At 36.9% G+C, this 21,260-nt stretch overlaps 1 protein-coding gene across 2 annotated transcripts in view; it reads right to left on the bottom strand.

Moving 5' to 3' along the window:
• Positions 1-21,260, bottom strand: part of SHLD2 (shieldin complex subunit 2) — a 161,972-nt gene that overhangs the window by 44,851 nt on the left and 95,861 nt on the right. For both annotated transcript variants that reach the window (XM_053922075.2, XM_053922072.2), the window contains exons 2-3: positions 18,380-19,906; positions 13,778-13,885 (exon numbers count right to left, since the gene is read on the bottom strand). In XM_053922075.2, the coding sequence (XP_053778050.1) occupies positions 13,778-13,885; positions 18,380-19,901 (1,630 nt within the window). In that variant the 5' untranslated portion in view covers positions 19,902-19,906. The remainder of the gene's footprint in view (positions 1-13,777; positions 13,886-18,379; positions 19,907-21,260) is intronic.

Genomic DNA, 21,260 nt, shown 5'->3' with positions numbered 1-21,260 from the left:
TTTTTAGTATTTCACAAAGTTGTACAACTATTACCATTGTCTAATTTTAGAATATTTTTATGACAGAATAGTATTTTAAATGCACAAAATGAAATAGGATTAAAAAACCAACTATATGGACATATAGTAATCAAAATATTTTGAAACCATGAAATAATATATGTGCCTCATTAATACATTAAATAACAAGATGGAGCAGAATATATAATACTACTGTAATTTCAAAGTATGCCAAAGTATCATGAGATAGATGATATTCAAGTTATCTTTAACAACTGTAATGTGATCTGAAAATCTATGTGCTTTCCATTGGTGACCAAGTCCCCAGAACTGCTAATATTACTACACATTGTTGCCTTATTCACAATGGAAGGAAATAATAATTTCAGTTAGCAATTAGTGAAAATAAAGATGTAATGTCTTTCTCCCAATTTTATGGACCATTTAATGTAAAGGAATCAATTTTCACAGAAGGGATAGTGGCAGAACCTTTAGGAGGCTGGTGACCATCCATCAGGATATGAAGAGCACTGGGAACCAAGTAAGGCTGCAGGAAGGGGAAAAGGGTAATAGATTTGTGAAATAGTTCAGAGGTAGAATTCAAGAAACAATTAGAGATGAAGAGTTAAGAAAAGATTAAAGATACATCAAGATTTCTAGCAGAGTTGAATGGATGGATAAAAACAAATGTTTTAATGTTTTTAAAACTTGATACATGACATCTATTCTAATTAAGATTACTCAAAATCTAAGTGAATTTGATAAACAATGGTGATATCACTAATAAAGATAATGAGCACAACAGAAAAGAACAGAGACAGTATGAAATATGAATGAGAAAAAGAGGTAGAGTGGAGATAAGGATATCAAATATATTACACCAAATCCAACTCTAAATATCTCCTTCCACAACTTCAATTTATTCATCAAATCTCCTGATTCCTCTTTCGCAATATTTCCAGCACATCTGGAATCAGAAGAGCTGGGTTTGAATTCCGACTTTCTCAGAGGGACTGACAGGCAAGGTGGAGACATAGGTAGACACACTTTGCCTCCTCACACAACCAAAAGGAGAATAACAATGAATTTAAAAACAAAAAATAACCAGAACTGCCAGGAAATCAAACTGTATGGAAGTCTAACAACCAAGGAGTTAAAGAAAACACATTCATTCAGACTAGTAAGAAGGGCAGAGACAGGCACCTAGGGTGAAAAGGATGTGTGGCAATGCAGCAGCTAGAGGACTGGATGAGACGGAGGGGCTAGAGACGGAGACTGGTGGACAGGGTGGTCCCACATTTGCGTACAGATAACCAGGAGGAACAACTGGGGAGCAAGATAGACTGCACAACCCAGGTTCCAGCACAGGGAAAGAAAGCCTCAAAATTTCTAGCACTAAAAACCTGTGGGGGTTGTAGCACTGGGAGAAAATCCCAGGAGAGTTTGTTGGAGAGACCCACAGTGTCCTAGAATGTACACAAAACTACCCACCCAGGAATCAGCACCAGAAAGGCCCAATATGCTTGTGGGTAGTGGGGGAAATGACTGAAAGCCAGCCAAGAGCCAAGCAAGCAGCATTGTTCCCTCTCCGATGGCTACCCCACATACAGCAACACAAAGCAGTGACATAGGTTGTTCTACTCTGGTGAATACCTAAGGCTCTGCCCCTTACTATGTAACAGCTGTGCCGAGACAATATGGCCCTAATGAAAGAACAGATCAAAGCTCCAAATATACAACTAAATAATGAAGAGATAGCCAATCTATCAGATGCAGAGTTCAAAACACTGGTAATCAGGATGCTCACAGAAATGGTTGAGTATGGTCGAAAAATAAAGGAAGAAGTGAAGGCTATGAAAAGTGAAATAAAGGAAAACGTACAGGGAACCAACAATGAAGGGAAGGAAACCAGGATTCAAATCAACCATTTGGAGTAGAAGGAAGAAATAAACATTCAACCAGAACAGAATGAAGAAACAAGAATTCAAAAAAGTGAGGAGAGGCTTAGGAACCTCTGAGTCTACTTTAAACATTCCAAATTCCAAATCATAGTGGTGCCAGAAGGAGAAGAGGAAGAGCAAGAAATTGAAAACTTATTTGAAAACATAATGAAGGAGAACTTCCCCAGTCTGGCGAAGGAAATAGACTTCTAGGAAGTCCAGGAAGCCCAGAGAGTCCCCAAGAAGTTGGACCCAAGGAGGAACACACCAAAGCACTTCATAATTACATCACCCAAGATTAAAGATGAGGAGAGAATCCGAAAAGCAGCAAGAGAAAAGGAGATAGTTACCTACAAAGGAGTATTCCCATAAGACTGTCAGCTGATTTCTCAAAAGAAACCTTGCAGGCAAGAAGGGGCTGGAGAGAAGTATTCCAAGTCATGAAAGGCAAGGACCTACATCCAAGATGACTCTATCCAACAAAGCTGTCACTTAGAATGGAAAGGCAGAAAAAGTGCTTCCCAGATAAGGTGAAGTTAAAGGAGGTGATCATCACCAAGTCTTTATTATATGAAGTGTTAAAGGGAGTTATGAAAGAAAAAGAAGATGATCAAAAATAGGAACAATAAAATGACAAGAAACTCACAACTATCAACAACTGAACCAAAAAAAAAAAAAAGCAAAACCAAAAACAAACTAAGCAAACTAGAACAGGAACAGAATCACTGAAATGTAGATCACATGGAGTATTATAGTATTATCACCAGGTGGGGGGAGAATAAGGGAAATGGTACAGAGAATAAGAAGCATAATTGGTAGGTACACAACGGGGGGAGGTTAAGAATAGTATAGGAAATGGAGAAGCCAAAGAATTTATATGTATGACCCATGGACATGAAGTAAGAGGGGTAATGCTGGGGGAGGAGGGGTACAGGGCAGAGGGGAATAAGGGGGAGAAAAAACAATGAGACAACCATAATAGCATAACCAATAAAATATACTTAAAAAAATAAATACGGGGGTGGCATGGTGGGATGAAAATGGCAACAAATGTACTTGAACACCAATAAAAATCAATAAATAAATTAAAACAAAATTTCATTTTTCTGTAGTAAAAGTTATCAGTCTTAATTTTTACTTCTTTGGATTCTGAATACAGTAAGAAAGACTTTCCCTTCACAAATATTATAGAGGCAATCATTCATTTCTTCCTGCTAATTGTATGGTTTTATTTTTTTATATTAGATTTTGAATACACTGGAGTTTATTCTTGTATTTGTTGTGAGATATGGATCTAATTTGTCTTTTTCTAAATGGCTATCCAGTTGCTTCAGCATAATTCATTAAAAAAATTAACCTTCATCTCAGTAATTTCAGATGCCCTCTTTGTCATATACTAAAGTATATGTGTTGGGTTGGCCAGAAAGTTCATTTGGTTTTTTCCATGTGATGGCTCTAGTAGCACTTAGGTGTCTTTAACTTCATTGGAAACAATTTTGTTATTGTTTGTGACAGCTGTCATATAGCATCCATTTAAAAAAAACTTATCAAAAATTGGAGAATTTTTGTGTAGCCATTCTAATATTGAAGAGGGAAGAATATACACAACATTTTCAGCAGATTATGTTTTATTATTTCAAGAAAAGTAAAAACACAACTGAAACTCAAACACAAGATTTCTACAGTGTAATGTAGAAGATTCTGTGACTGACTGAATGTGTTAAAAGTGGTTTACGAATTTTCATGCTGGAGATTTCTTGCTGGATGATGCCCCATGGTCAAATAGACCAGTTGAAGTCGATAGCTATCAAATCAAGACATTAAGTTAGAACACGGGAGATAGCCAACATACTCAAAATATCCACATCAATAAAGTTATTAGTGAAAATAAAAAGTGTGCCTTTTATTTTACAGAAAAAAACATACAGACTTTTTGGCCAACCCAATGTGGGTCTAATTCTGATCCTTCTATTCTTCTTTTTAATCATTTTTTAAAATATTTTATTTAATTATTTTCAGAGAAAAGGCCAGGGAAGGAGAGAGAAACATCAACTGGTTGCCTCTCGCACACCCCTAACTGGGGACCTGACCTGCAACCCAGGCATGTGTCCTTGACTGGGAATCGAACTGGTGACCCTTTGGTTCACAGGCCTGAGCTCAATCCTTGGAGCCACACCAGCCAGGGCTAATCATTTTTTCTTAATATTCAAATACAGTTGTCTCCATTTTCCCACCACCACCTTCCTTCGTGATCTTTCTATTTTATTCCACTGGTCTATCATCTATTCATGCACCAGTATCACACTGTTTTAATTATAGAGGCTTTATAGTTATGTTTTAATGACTGGTAAGCTAGTCCTTCACAGCTTTTCTTTTTCAGTGTTTTCCTAGCTATTCTTGCATGTTAGTTTTCCCATATGAATGTCAGTATAAACTTGTATATGCCATAACATAGCTTGTTGGTATTTTTATTGATTGGTATTTTATCAAATTTATAAATTAACTTATGGAGAACTGATATCATTATAATGCTGAGTCATCTTATCCAAGAATTGAGAATATTGTCCTTCCATGTTTTCACACATTTATTTCTCTTTGGAGTGTTTAAAATTTCTCCTCATATAGGCTGCTCATTTCTTTATTCTGAAAGACCTTCTTTAGTGTTATTGTAAATGAGTGTTCCCTTCCACTATGCCTTCTCTTTCATGTTTGTATATATGAAGGATACTGATGTTTTTAACATTAAGTTTTTTATCCTGTTACACCAGTGGATTCTTTCATTGTTTGGATTGGTTTTAACTTTGATTCCTGGAATTTTCCAGAGATGTTATCAGACCATTTGTACAAAGACACAGTTTTCATTATTCTTCACCCATTTAGTTAGATGCCCCGTCTTGTCTAATTGCATTGGTTAATAACTCTGGTATAATGAGGAAGAACAGCAAAGACAGTAGACATCCTTATCTTCTTCTAGATTTTAATAAAAATGCATCTAATGTTTCTCCATTAGATAAGATACTGGCATTAGGATTAAATATTTCTATTTTATTGATACACTATCCATAAAATATTTCTATTTCAATTTCTATTTTATTGATACAGTATCAATTGTATTATAACACTGTATTGATATTGTATTTATTGATACTGAAGGACAAAGTATCCCTCAATGGAGTGCTTTTTCCGGGAGTGCTTTTTATAGTAAATGGGTGTTGGATATTGTCAAGGAGTTTCTCAATATCTACAGAGATAATCATATAATTTTTCCATAGATGCATGAATATAGTATATGATATTCAGGGATCCTCTAATATTAAACAAATCTCCCACTTCTAAAATAAATCTCCCTTGGTCATTATTTTCCTAGTGTGATATTAGATTTCACTTACTAATATTCTGTTTAGATTTTTTGCATCAATGATCATATACAGTATTGGTCTGTATTTATCTGTAATGCCTTTATTTGGTTCAGGTGTCAGAGTTGTACTTGCTTTATGAAAGAAATTGGGAAGTTCCTTCCTTAGTACTCTAGCATAATTCATAGAGAACTGTAACTATCTGGTCTTTGAAGGTTTTGTATAATTCTTCTGTGAAACTAGCTGGGCCTGGAACATTTTTGTGTGGTAGTTCCTTAATAACTTCCTCTATTTCTTCTTCAGAAACTGGACCATTTAAGCTTTCTATCTTTAATGGGAACAATTTTGGAAATCTATAATTCCCTAGAAAATTATGTACCTAGATTGTTCAAATTTATTTGCATAAAATTTTGAAAAGTAGCCTCTCATTGATTTTTTATTTTCTTAATTACATTTCATTGATTATGCTATTACAGTTGTCCTGATTTTTAATTTCTTCTATTTCAGTAATTATTTCCTCCTTGTCATTTATTCTTTACACTTCTGCTTTTTGCCTTTTTTATTTAAGATTTATTTATTCAAGATCAGAGCAGAATTAAATGACATAGAGACTAAAAGAACAATTCTAAGGATCAATGAATCCAGGATGTGGTTCTTTGAGAAGATAAACAAAATTGACAAGCCTTTATGAAGACTCATCAAGAAAAAAAGAGAGAGGACCCAAATACACAAAACCAGAAGTGAAAGAGAAGAGATTACAACTGATACTACAGAAACACAAAGGATTGTAAGAAACTACTACAAAAACAATATGACAAGAAATTTGAAAACCTAGGTGACTTGGACAAATTTTTAGAAAAATATAATCTTCTAAAACTGAATTAAGAAGAAGCAGAAAGCCTGAACAGACCAATAACAGCAGACAAAATTGAAGCAGTAATTAAAGACTCCTGGCACACAAAAGCCCTGGACAGGGTGCTTTCACAGGAAAATTTTACAAAGCATTTAAGGAAGAGCTAACCCCTATCCTTCACAGACTATTCCAAAAAATCTGAGAAGAGGGAAGACTCCCAAACTGTTTTTATGAAGCCAGCATCATCCTAATCCCAAAACCAGATAAAGACACAACAAAAAAAGAAAACTTCAGGTCAATATCACTGATGAACATAGACGCTAAAATCCTCAACAAAATATTGGCAAACCACATCCAGCAATACATTAAAAAGATCATACACCATGACTAAGTGGGATTCATCCCAGGGATGCAAGGATGGTACAATATTCGCAAACCAATAAACGTAATACATCACATAAACAAAAGCAAAGACCAAATCACATGATCATATCAACAGATGTGGAAAAAGCATTTGATAAGGTACAGCACCCATTATGATAAAAAGAGTCAGCAAAGTGGGAATAGAGGGAGCATACCTCAACATAATAAAGACCATGTATGAGAGACCTACAGCCAACATCATACTCAACTGGCAAAAACTAAAAGCTTTCCCACTGAGATCAGGAACAAGACAAGGATGTCTGCTTTTACCACTTCTATTCAACATAGTATTGGAAGTCCTAGCCACAACAATCAGACAAGAAAAAGAAATAAAATTCATCCCAATTAGAAAGGAGGAAGCAAAACTATCATGGTTTGCAGATGACATGATAGTGTATATAGACAATCCTATAGACTCTACCAAAAAATTACCTGACATAATAAATAAATTTGGCAAAGGAGAGGGACACAGAGTCAATTTTCAGAAATCAAAGGTATTTTTGTACACCAACAATGAAATATCAGAAACAGAAATCAGGAAAAAAAATCCCATTTGTTATAGCACAAGAAAAATAAAGTACCTAGGAATAAACCTTCCTAGAAGGTAAAAGACCTGTACTCAGAAAACTACACAACACTGAAGAAAGAAATTAAGCAAGACACAAACAAATGGAAGCATATAATGTGTTCATGGATTGGAAGAATTAACTTCATCCAAATGGCCATACTACCCAAAGCAATTTATAGATTCAATGCAACCCCTATTAAGTACCAATGGCATATTTAACAGATATAGAACACTTCAAAAATTTATATGGGACCATAAACAACCCCGAGTAGCTGCAGCAATTTTGAGAAAGAAGGACAAAGCAGGGGGGATCACAATACCTGATATCAAACTATATTACAAGGCCACAGTAATCAAAACAGCCTGGTGCTGGCATAAGAACAGACACATAGATCAGTGGAACAGAACAGAGAGCCCAGAAATAAACCCAAGTCTCTATGGTCAATTAATATTCAAGAGAGGGAGCAGGAGCATAAAAATGGAGTAAAAATAGCCTCTTAAACAAATGGTGTTGGGAGATCTGGACAGCTACATGCAAAAAAATCACACTCGATCACCGACTTATACCATACACAAAATTAAATTCAAGGTGGATAAAAGACTTAAATATAAGTCGTGACGCAATAAAAATCCTAGAGGAGAACATGGGGGGGGGAATCTCAGATATCCCATGAAGCAATATTTTTACCAATTTTTCCCCTAGAGGAGAAGTCATAAAGGAAAGAATAAACAAATGGGACCTCATCAAAATAAATGAAAAGAGAACCAACTATATGGGAAAACATATTTCCCAATGATACCTCAGACAAGGGCCTGATCTCCAAAATATATAAAGAACTCACAGGATTCCACTCCAAGAAGACAAAAAAAAAAATTAAAAACTGGGCAAAGGACTTGAACAGATACTTTTCCAAGGACGACATACAGAAGGCCCAGACATATGAATAGATACTCACCATCACTAGCCATCAGAGATGCAAATTAAAACCACAATGAGATACCACTTCACACCAGTGAGAATGGCCATCATAAACAAATCAACAAACAAGAAGTGTTGGAGAGGATGTGGAGAAAAGGGAACCCTAATACACTGTTGGTGAGAATGCAGACTGGTGCAGCCACTGTGGAAGACAATATGGAATTTCCTCAGAAAACTCAAAGTGGAACTGCCTTTCAACCTGACAATTCCACTGCTGGGATTATACCCTAAGAACCCTGAAACACCAATCCAAAAGAACCTATGCACCCCAGTGTCCACGGCAGCACAATTTACAATAGCCAAGTGCTGGAAGTAACCTAAGTGCCCATCAGTAAATGAATGGTTAAAAAAAACTATGGTACATTTACAAAATGGAATACCATGCAGTGGAAATAAAGAAGGAACTCCTACCCTTTTCATCAGCATGGATGGAACTGAAGAGCATTATGCTAAGTGAAATAAGCCAGGCCATCAAAGACAAATAGCATTTGATCTCACCTATAAGTGGAACCTAATCAACAAAACAAACAAGCAAGCAAAATGAACACACTAACAATAACCAGAGGGGAGGTGGGAGAGGATAGAAGAGGAAAAAGGGGTGGGGGTTTTCAGGAACATCTATAAAGGACACATGGACAACACCAAAGCAGGGGTGGGTGGGTAGGATCGAGGGTGGGATGTGGGATGGCTGGGGTGAGGGGAAATGGAGACAACTGTACTTAAACAACAATTTTAAAAATTTAATTAAAAGTAAGATTTATTTATTTTTAGACAGAGGGAAAGGGAGGGAGAGAAGGAGAGAAACATCAATGTCTGGTTACCTCTCGCATGCCCCGAACTGGGGATCTGGTCCACAACCCAGGCATGTATGTATCCTGACTGGGAATCAAACCAGCAACTCTTTGGTTCACAGGCCAGCACTAAATCCACTGAGCCACACCAGCCAGGACCTGCCTTTTTTAATTGATAATATGTACTAGGTGGTTCATCTATTTTGTAATTTTGGGAAACAGGATTTTGATTATATTTATTATTTTGCAATTCTCATTGTTATTAATTTCTGCTTTTATCTCTATTATTTCATTCTTTGTGATTTCTTTGGTTTACTATGTTGTTTTGCTGGTTTGCTGAGCTCGCACTTTAATTCATTTATTTTTATTCTTTCATTTTTATTGATAGTGTTTAGATAATAAATTTTTTGTGAAAACAACCTTAAATGCATCCCAGAGATTCTGACATGTAGAATTTTCATTGTTATTACTTCTTAAAAATTCTATAATATCCAGTTTATATTCCCCTTTCACCTAGAACTTATTTAATAGGTTTTAAAATTTCCAGATAAAAGATCTTATTTTTCTTGTTGTTGTTAATAAATTCTAGTTTTACAACATTTGATCAGCATGTTTGTAATCAATTTACTTTACAGAAGTTAATCATATTTTGTTTACAAATACTAGTAGTCTCAATTTTTCTGAAAGCATGGTGGGTGCATAAAAAGAGTGTGTATGATTAGAGTGTAGAGTTCAATTTATATCCTTGAGAAATACCTATTTACTACCCTATTTCCATCATTTATCTGTTAGTTATATTCTGTTAGAACTTGTACCAATAAAAATGCAAATTAAAACCACAATAAGATATCACTGAATACCGATGAGAATAGCTAAAATAAAAAAATAGGATAATAATATCTTGGCTGAGTGGCTCGGTGGAGAATCTTCCGGTACACCAAAAGGTTACTGGTTCTATCCCCAGCTGGGTGTGTATGGGAGGCAACCCATCAATGTTTTTCTCTCATATCTATGTTTCTCTCACTTCCTCTCTCTCTAAAATCAATAATATCCTAGGTGAGGATTTTTTTAAAAAGGATAACTCCAAATGCTGCAAGGATGTTGAGAAACTGGAAGATACATTGCTGGTAAAAATTTAAATGGTACAGCTTGTCAGTTTCTTATAAAACTAAACATGTACTTACTATACAGTACAGCAACTGCACTTTCAGACATTTATGCCAGGGAAATGAAAATTTATGTTCACATAAAAACCTGTATACAAATTTCACGGCTGCTTTATTCATAATAGCCCACAGAGGGAAACAACCCAAATGTTATTCAGCAGCTGAATAATTAAAACTGTGGTAGATCCATACAATGGAATGCTACTCAACATTGAAAAGAAATAATTATTGATATATGCAACAATTTAGATGGATCTCAGGGCATTATGTTTAGTGAAAATAAGGCAACTTCAAAAGATTACATTTAGATAACATGATTTCACTTACAAAGCATTAACATGACTCTATTTATATAACACTCTCAAAATGACAAAGTTGAGATGTGGACCAAATCAGTGGTTGTCAGAAGACAAATGGGGATTGGAGCAGGGGCAGTGATGACTATTAAAGAGGTAGCATAAAAAAGTTCCTTTGTGGTGATGGAACAGTTCTGTATTCTTATAAATTTGTGGTGTTAACACAAATTTATACATAGGATCAAACCTCACAGAACTACACACACACACACACACACACACAGAGCATATGAATATATAATAAGGTCTGTAGGATAGTTAACAGTATCATAGCAATATCACTTTCCTGATACTGATATTGTACTAAAGTTATATAAGATGTCACCACTGGGGAAGCTGGGTGAAGGGCTCCTGAAACTTTATGTATTATTTTTGTAATCCTTTGTGAGTCTTATTTCAAAATTAAAATTTTTTCAAATAATAAAATAAGTGACCATTATCTTTATGCTACTATATAATTCTGACACCTATTCCTATGGGGATTTTTTTCCACACCACCAAATAATTCACTCAGATCTGACACTGTCTAACTAGAGACAGCATCAGATCCCAGAAGTTCAGGGATCAGTTCCCCAAGACAGTCCCTCCTTACTCCATTTCAGTCACCAATCATACGTCCAGACTGTCACCATGTGACTTAGTTTTGTCACCTAAGTGACAAAACTCAGAGAAACATTTACTTACACTTACCAGTTTGTTATAAAAGACATTATAAAGCATATATATGAACACTTAGATGGAAAAGATACATAGGGTAAGATATGTGAGAAGGGGCAATGCTTCCATATCCTCCCTGGTCACTACACTCTCCTGAATCTCCACATGTTCAACAACCTGGGAGCTCTCCAAACTCGGCTCTTTTGGATTTTTAATGGAGGTTTCATTAACTGGAGATTAATTCAATCTCCAGCCCTTCTCTCCTGCAAGGAGGGGTACTGAAATTTCCAACCTTGTAATCACATTGTTGGTTCACCTGCCAACCATCCCCCATCCTTAAGTGTTTTCTAAGTGTCACCTCATTAATATTAACTCAGGTGTGGTTGAATGGGATTCGTTATGAATATCAAGACACCTTTATTACTCTAATCACTTAAAAAATTCCAAGACTTTTAGAAGCTCTGTGCTGGAAATGGGGACAAAGACCAAATAAGTATATATTTCATATTATAAATCCCATTAATGTGGGCTCTCTCTGGAACACACCTATGCCTTTATTCCCTCGCAGGCATGCATCTTTATTTTTCTCTCCTAAATTTAAGGGTCCCCATGAGACTTGCAACCATGGGAGCACCAGGCAGTGGCAACTCATCCTAGGATTACCCCCTGAACCTGTCTCTAAACCCCTTTTTCTCTAACTTTTCAGTGAGCTAACAGGAGCCCTGCCTTGGCTCACTTCTGTCACTGTAGCTTTTACTTCTCAGTGAGTCTACACAGCCCAGCATGGCTGACTTTTTTCCTCTAACATTTCTAGAGAGCCAAAGCAGAGCACCACCTAGGCTCTCTACTGTTGCTTCTTCTACCCTAGGCCCTTCCTTTGTTTCACTGTCCCCAGTTTTAATAAATGTACTCTCATAATAAAAAAAAATGCATCCCAATAACAGAGCTAATAATTCTAAAATTTATGTCTTAATTTCAAACTTTTCCTCTGAGTTTTGGACTTCATTTCCAATCTATACATGACATCTTCACTTGAATGCCTCAGAGATATCTAAAACTTAATATGCCTAAGACAGAACCCTTATTTTTCCCCATGAGCCTATTACCTCTCAGTCTTTCCTAATAAAGGCTACCTAGTTACTAAAACCAGAAACCTAGTAGTAGTAGATTGCTGTTCTTCCTTCATCTCCAAATCCACACCATCAGAAAATCCTGTTAATTCTATTCACAGCTATATCTGAAATCCATCCATTTCTCATGATCTACACTAGCCTCCTATTATCTCTCAACTTGAACTATCATAAATTAGTAACTTTGAATCCACTCCATGACCAGCCCTTCACAACCACAACCATAGTATTCTATCATTTTGGCCCTTAGTTATCTACCCTAATAGCATTCATTATCACCTGCAAATACTTTATATACATGTCTGTCTTCCACACAGTTACTTGAGCTCCACAAAGGCAGACACCAGGTATATGTTGTTCGCAATTGTATCCCCAGTACACAGTGCCTCAATGGGAACAGTTAATACAAGTATACTGTGTAGATGAAGAACTCAATTTTAGTTATTTTATGAGAATATGTCAGTGCTGACTTTCTGTTAAGTTCCCTAGGGTACAGGGGAACACTGCCCTTTCCAAACACCATTGTTGTTGCTCTAGTTGTTATCATTCTATTTTGTTTACTCTGCCTTTCTTTGATAATTCTGATTGTTTAGCAGTTGGAATTCCATACTTTATCTTCTTGTTTTCTAATTAATCTCTCATATAATCTTGTACATACTGATAACTATTTTCCTGACACTATTTCAGTACTTTATAAATTGTATTTTGCTTATTACTTCTCCTACTAATATTACTATACTGTTATTATATTATATGCAGGTTCAACACCTTATATTCATTCTTTCATTTAATCTTCACAAACAACCCTATAAGTTATGTATGTATTTTTATTTCCTTCACCAATGAGGATGAAGGGGTATAATGAGGTCAAGTAACTTGCCTAAAAACACAAACTTTAGAAGTTCTAGGACCAGGATTCAAATTTGGTCTGTCTGATCCAGAGACTATAACTACCAGTTTATACTGTCTACCTTACTTTCTTTTCTTTTCTTTTTTTTTTTTTTTAATTTCTTGGAGAAAAAGATAGCTGCTGGTTTCTTCATTCAATAGCTTGTTTTAAAGAAGTAAAAATGGATGTCAGAAAAGAATAGATGTTAGGAGTGGTAGGTGGAAGAACAAGGATTCAAACCCTAACTATGTGACTATGACCCATGCTTTTTTCATTACCTAAAGGTTTCTTAATCAGAGACTCAGAAATTCTACAGAACTTTGTAGGTCCATGCAAAATTTTATTTCTATCTGATTAAGTCCATTTTTCTGGAGAAATGGCCCTTAGCATCTCAAAGAGGTCTACAACTCCCTAAAAGGTTAAGAACCACCACTATATTGACTCTCTGAGAAAATGAAACATAAAGAAATATATTTCTTTAAATATATATGATTTACAATGTACAAGTTTGTTTTTATAAATTCTATTTCATTCTTACTAAACAAAATAAAGCCATACTCTCCAGCAAACTTAGACAGAAAACATTTTATAAAATTACCATTCTAACTCTACTTTTTAAATATGTGTGTATATACTTTAAATACTTATTATATGTAAAATGTGCCTTACATTCTTCAGGCTGGACAGATGAATAACTCCCAAGATTTAATAATTGACTGGTAAATGTTGATTGTAGTATTGTCTCACCAATCCAATGACCTTCATGAACAATAACATCTAGAAAGGGGAAAAAAGTTCTGATCATGCCATAAATTCCTTCATACTGTGGTTAACTTACCAATTATAACAAATATGCATGCTTCCCACATGCCAGGCAACTAAAGTTCAAATATGTTACATGATTTAATTCCAGACCTTCTCAGTTTCAAACCCTTTTACCCATTTATCTACAACTGCCTAATGGAGATTCTTTTTGCCAGGGGCGGGGCAGGGGGATGCGGGGGGGGGGGGGGGGGGGACGGGAGGAAGGGTGGGTAAACAAGATAGCAGGCAACCTGGTCTCAAGATTGCTAACGGACATTCTTGACTGTGTATTCTATTGGCTCCCCAAACTCAGGATGGCTAAACCCTAGCCAGGTAAATTAAAAGGTGAGGTCATCCTGAACTTCTACCTCTCCCCACCTTTGTTATCAGCCCTCTACTTTTAAAAAAATTACATTTTTTATTGTTATTCAAGTACAGTTGTCTCCATTCCCTACCCCCCCTGGAACCTACACCCTTTGGCTTTGTCCATATGTCCTTTATACCTGTTCCTTGATGATCCTTCCCCTATTTTCCCCCATTATCCCTCTTCCCCCTCCCTTCTGTTAATGTCAGTTTGTTCTTTATTTCAATATCTCTGGTTATATTTTGCTTGCTTATTTGTTTTGTTGATTAGATTCCACTTATAGGTGAGATCATATGGTATTTGTCTTTCACCATCTGGCTTACTTCACTTAGGATGAACCCAAACAGGCCTACTCCAACCCTCTACTTTTGACTCTGCTTTTTGAATCCGCCCACAGCCCTGCTACTGCTACTGTTTACATCATACACCTTGTAGGCAGTGTTATACCTGGGAAGCCAAATCATGAGCAAAAGGGCCCCTCAGTGAGCACTGAATCAGAGCAAAAGAAGTTAAATGAATTGAGTTGCCAGTAAATAAGATGACATTGCCAGGGTCTCTTTATTAGAGACAGCACTTTACAATCTTACACAACTACCAAGGTATATTAACTAAAGTTCTCATTCCCCCAGCAAAACCTTTGTAGAACCTACTAATGATTGTCTTGATTTTTCTTTTTCTAAGTTTCTAAGGCTGACCCTTTACCTCTTTTCCATCACATTCTTTCCTTAGAGGTGTTATTAAGCTTAATCAATTTCCTCCCAGTCTGAGATTCATCCTTAAAATGACTGGTATCTCTGCTCTACTATACTGTGTACTGATTTTAAGTCAATAAAGAACTGCAACAATGCCCTGGCCGGGTAGCTCAGGTGGTCAGAGCGTCATACCAATATACCAAGGGTGTGGGTTCAATCCCTGGTCAAGGCACATACAAGAATCAACCGATAAATGCATCAATAAGGGGAAGAACAAATTGATGTATCTCTAAAACAAAATGTTAAAAAGGAAATGTAACAAAATACTGAATTTCTTATGTCAGGTAAAAAAGCAGGATAAGAAACTATATGGTCTTTAGGATTACAACTATATACTAATGGTATGGATTTTTCAGTCTAGGTGAAATCCTGGCTTTTTCCTCTAGGACTTTTATGATGTTACAACTTATACTTAAGTCTTTTATCCACCTGGAGTTTATTTTTGTGTATGATGTAAGTTGGTGATCGAGTTTCAATTTTTTGCATGTAGCTGTCTAGATCTCCCAACACTTGTTGAAGAGGTTATTTTTGCTCCATTTTATGCTCCTGCCCCCTTTGTGAAATACTAATTGACCTTAGAGACTTGGGTTTATTTCTGGGCTCTCTGTTCTGTTCCATTGATCTACGTGTCTGTTTTTATGCCAGTACCAGGCTGTTTTGATTACAGTGGCCTTGTAACACAGTTTGATATCAGGTATTGTGATCCCTCCTGCTTTGTCCTTCTTTCTCGAAATTGCTGCAGCTATTCAGGGTTGTTTATCTCCCATATAAATTTCTGAAATGTTTGTTCTATATCTGTGAAATATGTCATAGGTACTTTAATAGGGGTTGCATTGAATCTATAAATTGCTTTGGGTACTATGGCCATTTTGATGATGTTAATTCTTCCAATCCATGAGCATGGTACATGCTTCCATTTCTTTGTGTCTTGCTTAATTTCTTTCTTCAGTGTTGTGTACTTTTCTGAGTACAGGTCTTTTACCTCCTTGGTTAGGTTGATTCCTAGGTACTTTATTTTTCTTGTGCTATAACAAATGGGATTTTTTCCTGACATCTGTTTCTGATGTTTCATTGTTGGTGTACAAGAATGCCTTTGATTTCTGAGTATTGACTTGGTATCCAGCTGTTTTGCCAAGTTCATTTATTAGGTCAAGGAGTTTTTTGGTAGAGTCTATAGGATTTTCTATGTACACTATTATGTCATCTGCAAACAAAGACAGTTTTATTTCCTCCTTTCCAATCTAGATGTCTTCTTTCTTTCTTTCTTTCTTTCTTTCTTTCTCTTGTCTGATTGCTATGGCACAGACATGTCCCCTAAAGCAAGGGACATAAAGGAAAGAATAAACAAATGGGACCTCATCAAAATAAAGAGCTTCTGCAGGGCTAAAGAAAACAGCATTAAAATGAAAAGAGAACCAACAATATAGGAAAACGGATTTGCCAATGATACCTCAGACAAGGGTCTGTTCTCCAAAATATATAGAGTACTCACACAAGTCCACTCCAGGAAGACAAACAACCCAATAAAAAAATGGGCAAAGGACTTGAACAGACACTTCTCCAAGGAAGACATACAGAGGGCCCAGAGACATATGAAAAGATGCTCAGCATCACTAGCCACCAGAGAGATGCAAATTAAAACCACAATGAGGTACCATCTCACACCAGTCAGAGTGGCCAACATAAACAAATCCACAAACAAATGTTGGAGAGGATGCGGAGAAAAGGGAACCCTAGTGCACTGTTGGTGGGAATGCAGACTGGTGCGGCCACTGTGGAAAACAGTATAGAATTTCCTCAGAAAACTAAAAATGGAACTGCCCTTTGACCCAGCAATTCCGCTGCTGGGATTATACCCTAAGAACCCTGAAACACCAATCCAAAAGAACCTATGCACCCCAATGTTCACAGCAGCACAATTTACAATAGCCAAGTACTGGAAGCAACCTAAGTAAGTGCCCATCAGCAAATGAGTGGATCAAAAAACTATGGTACATTTACACAATGGAATTCTACGCAGCAGAGAGGAAGAAGGAGCTCATACCCTTTGCAACAGCATGGATGGAACTAGAGAGCATTATGCTAAGTGAAATAAGCCAGGTGGTGAGGGACAAATACCATATGATCTCACCTTTAACTGGAACATAATCAACAAAAGAAAAAAGCAAACAAAATATAACCAGAGACATTGAAGTTAAGAACAATCTAACAATAGCCAGAGGGGAGGGGAGAGGGGACAGTGGGGAGAAGGGTTTTGAGGAACTACTATGGAGGACACATGGACAAAACCAACGGGGAGGGTGGAAGCAAGGGAGGGAGGTGGGTTTGGATGGGGAGGGGGGGAGTGGTGGGGAGAAAATGCAGACAACTGTAATTGAACAACAATAAAATAATTAAAAAATTAAAATTAAAAAAATTAACTCCCTTACTGCATTATTATATATGGATGCCTGGGGAACAGACATTTCCTGAATGAAAAATTAGTAATGCTATTAAAGGTGTTGTGAATTTAAAAAAAGAAAGAAAGAAAGAAATCCTGGCTTTTTCACTTCCTAGTTGTGCAACATTGGACAAATTACTTTACTTCTCTGGGTTTCAGTTTACTCAAACTAAAAAATGGGAATAATAACCAGTATCTTCCTCACATAGTTGTAAAGAGTTGATTGATATACATGTAAAGTCTAAAATAGGGCTTGACACACAGTAAATTCCCAATAAATATGAGCTTTTATATATGTATGTACACAAATTTTCAGAAGATAACTGGTAACACTTCAAAACTCTAATGGTGGTTATATGAAGTTGGTATGATGTATCAGGAGTTTCCCTTTCCATATTTCCAAATGTGATTAATATAATTTCAGTAATTTAAAAATGCAATAGATATTCTCTATCTGTTCCCTGAATAAGAACATAATATGCACGGCATTACTAGGGATTAAGTAAAGTAGCAGAAACGTTGTCCTTTCATCATAAAACTGCTAATATAGTTAGAGAAAAGGGCCAAAAATAAGACATAAATAAACAAAACCATAAGAAAACAAAGAAAGAGCCTGATGATATGACCTAAACACTAATATAATAAATAAGTAGGAGGAGCAACCAGGGAAGGCTTCTCAGTGAGAAGGCGAGTGGAAAGGAGGGACAGAACTAAGAAGGCTGGAACACAGGCCCAGAAGTGGCAATGCACAGAATACTAGGCAATGGTGAAGAGGCCATTACGGATGTTATAAAGCAGCCAGTCATACTGGAGCTTAGAGAGCCAAATGGGAAAGAAAAAGTCCTCAAGTAGGAGGGGGGAAAGCTTACAGTTTTATAAACTAAATTACCACTATACCACAATGACCTTACCTGTAAGTAAAATTATATCTCCAAGAAACAGTGTAAGTGCCCAAAATGCCGCAGTCCTCCACAGAAAAACTTTCTTTTTAATTTCTGATTGGTCAATTATCACAATTGTTGCTAAAGGCACTTTAGAGCCAGAATTTGGTCCAGATTTTATATTTATTTCTTTCACATGACATGGAGATAACACCATGACTAAACAATTATACTTCTGACTTTTAGAATTACAATTTTTTATTAATGAGGTTTTTTTAATTCCCTTAAATTCAGACACACTCCTCTGGTCTCTTGTTGTAGTAGGATCTCCTGCATTAGAAACCAATTTAATTTTTTTAGAAACTTGGAGGACTTTAAGATGTCCCAGTTTATTCTCAGAGATCCAATTTCTTTTAACAGAAGTTTTATGGAAGGCATTTATTTGGGAGCACAGTATTCCTGAGCTACATGACTCAATACATATCTCATTTGATGGCAGTTTATCTTCAAAATTGAAAAGGTCTTGAGAGCTCATATTTCCTTCAAGGCCTTTATCAGAGTTTATGTGAATGTGACTACTCCTTGTTTCAGGAAAAACAGGACTAAAAACTTCAAGGGAATATGCTTGGTTTTGTCTACTTTCATATCTTTCTACAAAAGCATCATCAGGCTGAATCAAATTATCTTCGATTTTTATTTCCCCAAGACTTGTTTCTGATCCAATCTCCATGTTTAACATCCCTTTATTTATAGAATTACCCCCTTTATACTTCCTTTGAGCTAAAAAAGCTAGTTGGCTGGAGGTCATTATACTGAGAAATTCAGTATCAGTAGATACTTTAAGGTCTGAGGCCTTCCTAACTCCTCCTTCAGACCTTGGCTTATCTACTGTGTTAGAGGAATTCTTTTCCAGACATTGGTTTTGTATTTCATGATGTTCTGTTGGTATACATGTTGTTTCAGTAGCTCCTGGCCCTATATTAATCTGTTCAGTACTACAGACCAAATCCAATATAGCTGCACACTTATGGTCTAACTGAAAGAAATTTTTTTTGATATTTTGACCACATATATTTAATTGATCTTTATGCTGCTCAACTGTGATTTTCTTATTTTCACTGAAAAGCTTTTGATACTTTTCTTCTTCAGTTAAATGCTGCACTCTGCCCCTACATGCACGTATTTGGACATCAGAGTTAGTTTTATCACTCATCCCTAAGGGATGACTGTTCTGGAATTTTAGAGTCTGTGTTTCAGAAACACAATGTACAAAGTCATCTTTTACATGAACAGATCTATTCATCAAGTTTGCTGAGAAATGACCATTAGGAAGATCTGGAGGGCCAGCAGTTTCTAGGGCTTGAAAATCTTCAAGATTTTCGTTCTTGCATTTTTCATACTTCAAATATAAAGAATGTTGATTGTATAAAAGCTGAATTTTTTTCCAGGGGTCAGCAGTGGACATAAAAGAAGTTGGTTCCTGTGATACTGTCATTTTCAATGGGCCAATTGGAGCACCCCAAAAAATGTGGACTTCAGATCCTCTACTCATGGTTTCTGAAAAAAATGAAAAATCTAAAATGAGTACTTTGTCAGTAGATATTTATAACTTGATACTAACATAAAAATGTACCAAAAGCAAATGTAATATAAACTATTAAAATCACCATTAAAAGAGTTGATCTATATTGGTACTCCATTTAATTATAAAATACATAAATATACAAGAAATCATAAAGATAGATCAAAATACCCAGAAAAATGCTCACGTTAAGACTCTATGTAATGAAAAATTAGAGAGGAAGAAGATGGCGGTGGAATAGGTGGAAATTACAATCACCTCCTCCCAGGTGTGAACTGGAATTACAACTAAAATATAGTCAACAATCAAACGGAACAATCAATCTGAATAACCAATTGAAGACTAGCTGAACAAAAGTCTTATAATCAAATATTTACAGAAGCAGCCACATCGAGACTGGGAATAAGGGCAAAAAGGGCTGGCCCCACTCCAATGAGCAGCAACTAAGAATCCACAGGCAAAGGATTGCAAAGGTCTCCCCTGAGGAATGTGAGGTCTCAACCCCACACAGGAGTCACCAGCTGGAAGCAACAGAACTAGAAGTGTCCACATAACATCTGGCTGTGAAAATCAGCATAGATTCTGACCCCAGGGAGAGTCTGCTAGAAACCCATTTGCCCTCTTAAAGGGCCAGCACACAAAATCTTGCTCACAGCCACTCACCCTTGGTTCTGGTAAAGGGAGGGCAGCTCAAAGTGAACTGGAGTCCTGTAAAAACCGACTGGGTTGTGTGGCTCCAGGAAGAGAACTGAAGGGACATCCACCAGGGTCCCTGTGCTGAGTGTCTCACACACCACCCACAGACGCCATTTTTCCTGGGTCAAGTATACTGTGTCAACCTGGGGTGACAGCACAGGCCATACCCTCCAGGGCCCCTGTCACCCCGTCCATCCAAGCTCATACCCTGCAGAGGGATCTGCTGCCTATGCCTGGGGTGTAGACTTTCTTGGGGGGGGGGTGCGGAATCTTGAAGACAAACTCTGGGAAGATCAGAACTGGACTTGTGTTACTGTGTCTCAAAGGATGTTTCCCCTCCTCCCACAGTGAGCCTCACTAGCAGGAGGTGCCTCCAGTGGTGACCCCCCCCCCAACACACACACACACAAGCCAGAGCAGTGGCACCAGATGGCCCCACTCCACAGAGAGAGATCCACTAGCCCCACCAGGAAAGAACCACAAGTTCCAACCTACCCTCCCAACTCCTCCTGACCCACCCTGCTAAGTCTGAAATATTCAGTGGGCTGTGGCCAACATAGTGTGCCACCTCCTCCCACCCAGCAGAAGACACTCCAGGAGGTATGAGCAGACTTTGGGAAAAACTTAGTGTGT

The sequence above is a fragment of the Desmodus rotundus genome, chromosome 4 (assembly GCF_022682495.2).
Source record: "Desmodus rotundus isolate HL8 chromosome 4, HLdesRot8A.1, whole genome shotgun sequence".
Lineage (NCBI taxonomy): Eukaryota > Metazoa > Chordata > Mammalia > Chiroptera > Phyllostomidae > Desmodus > Desmodus rotundus.
The sequence above is the reverse complement of the archived record's forward strand: the minus strand, read 5'-3'. Positions and strand labels throughout refer to the sequence as shown.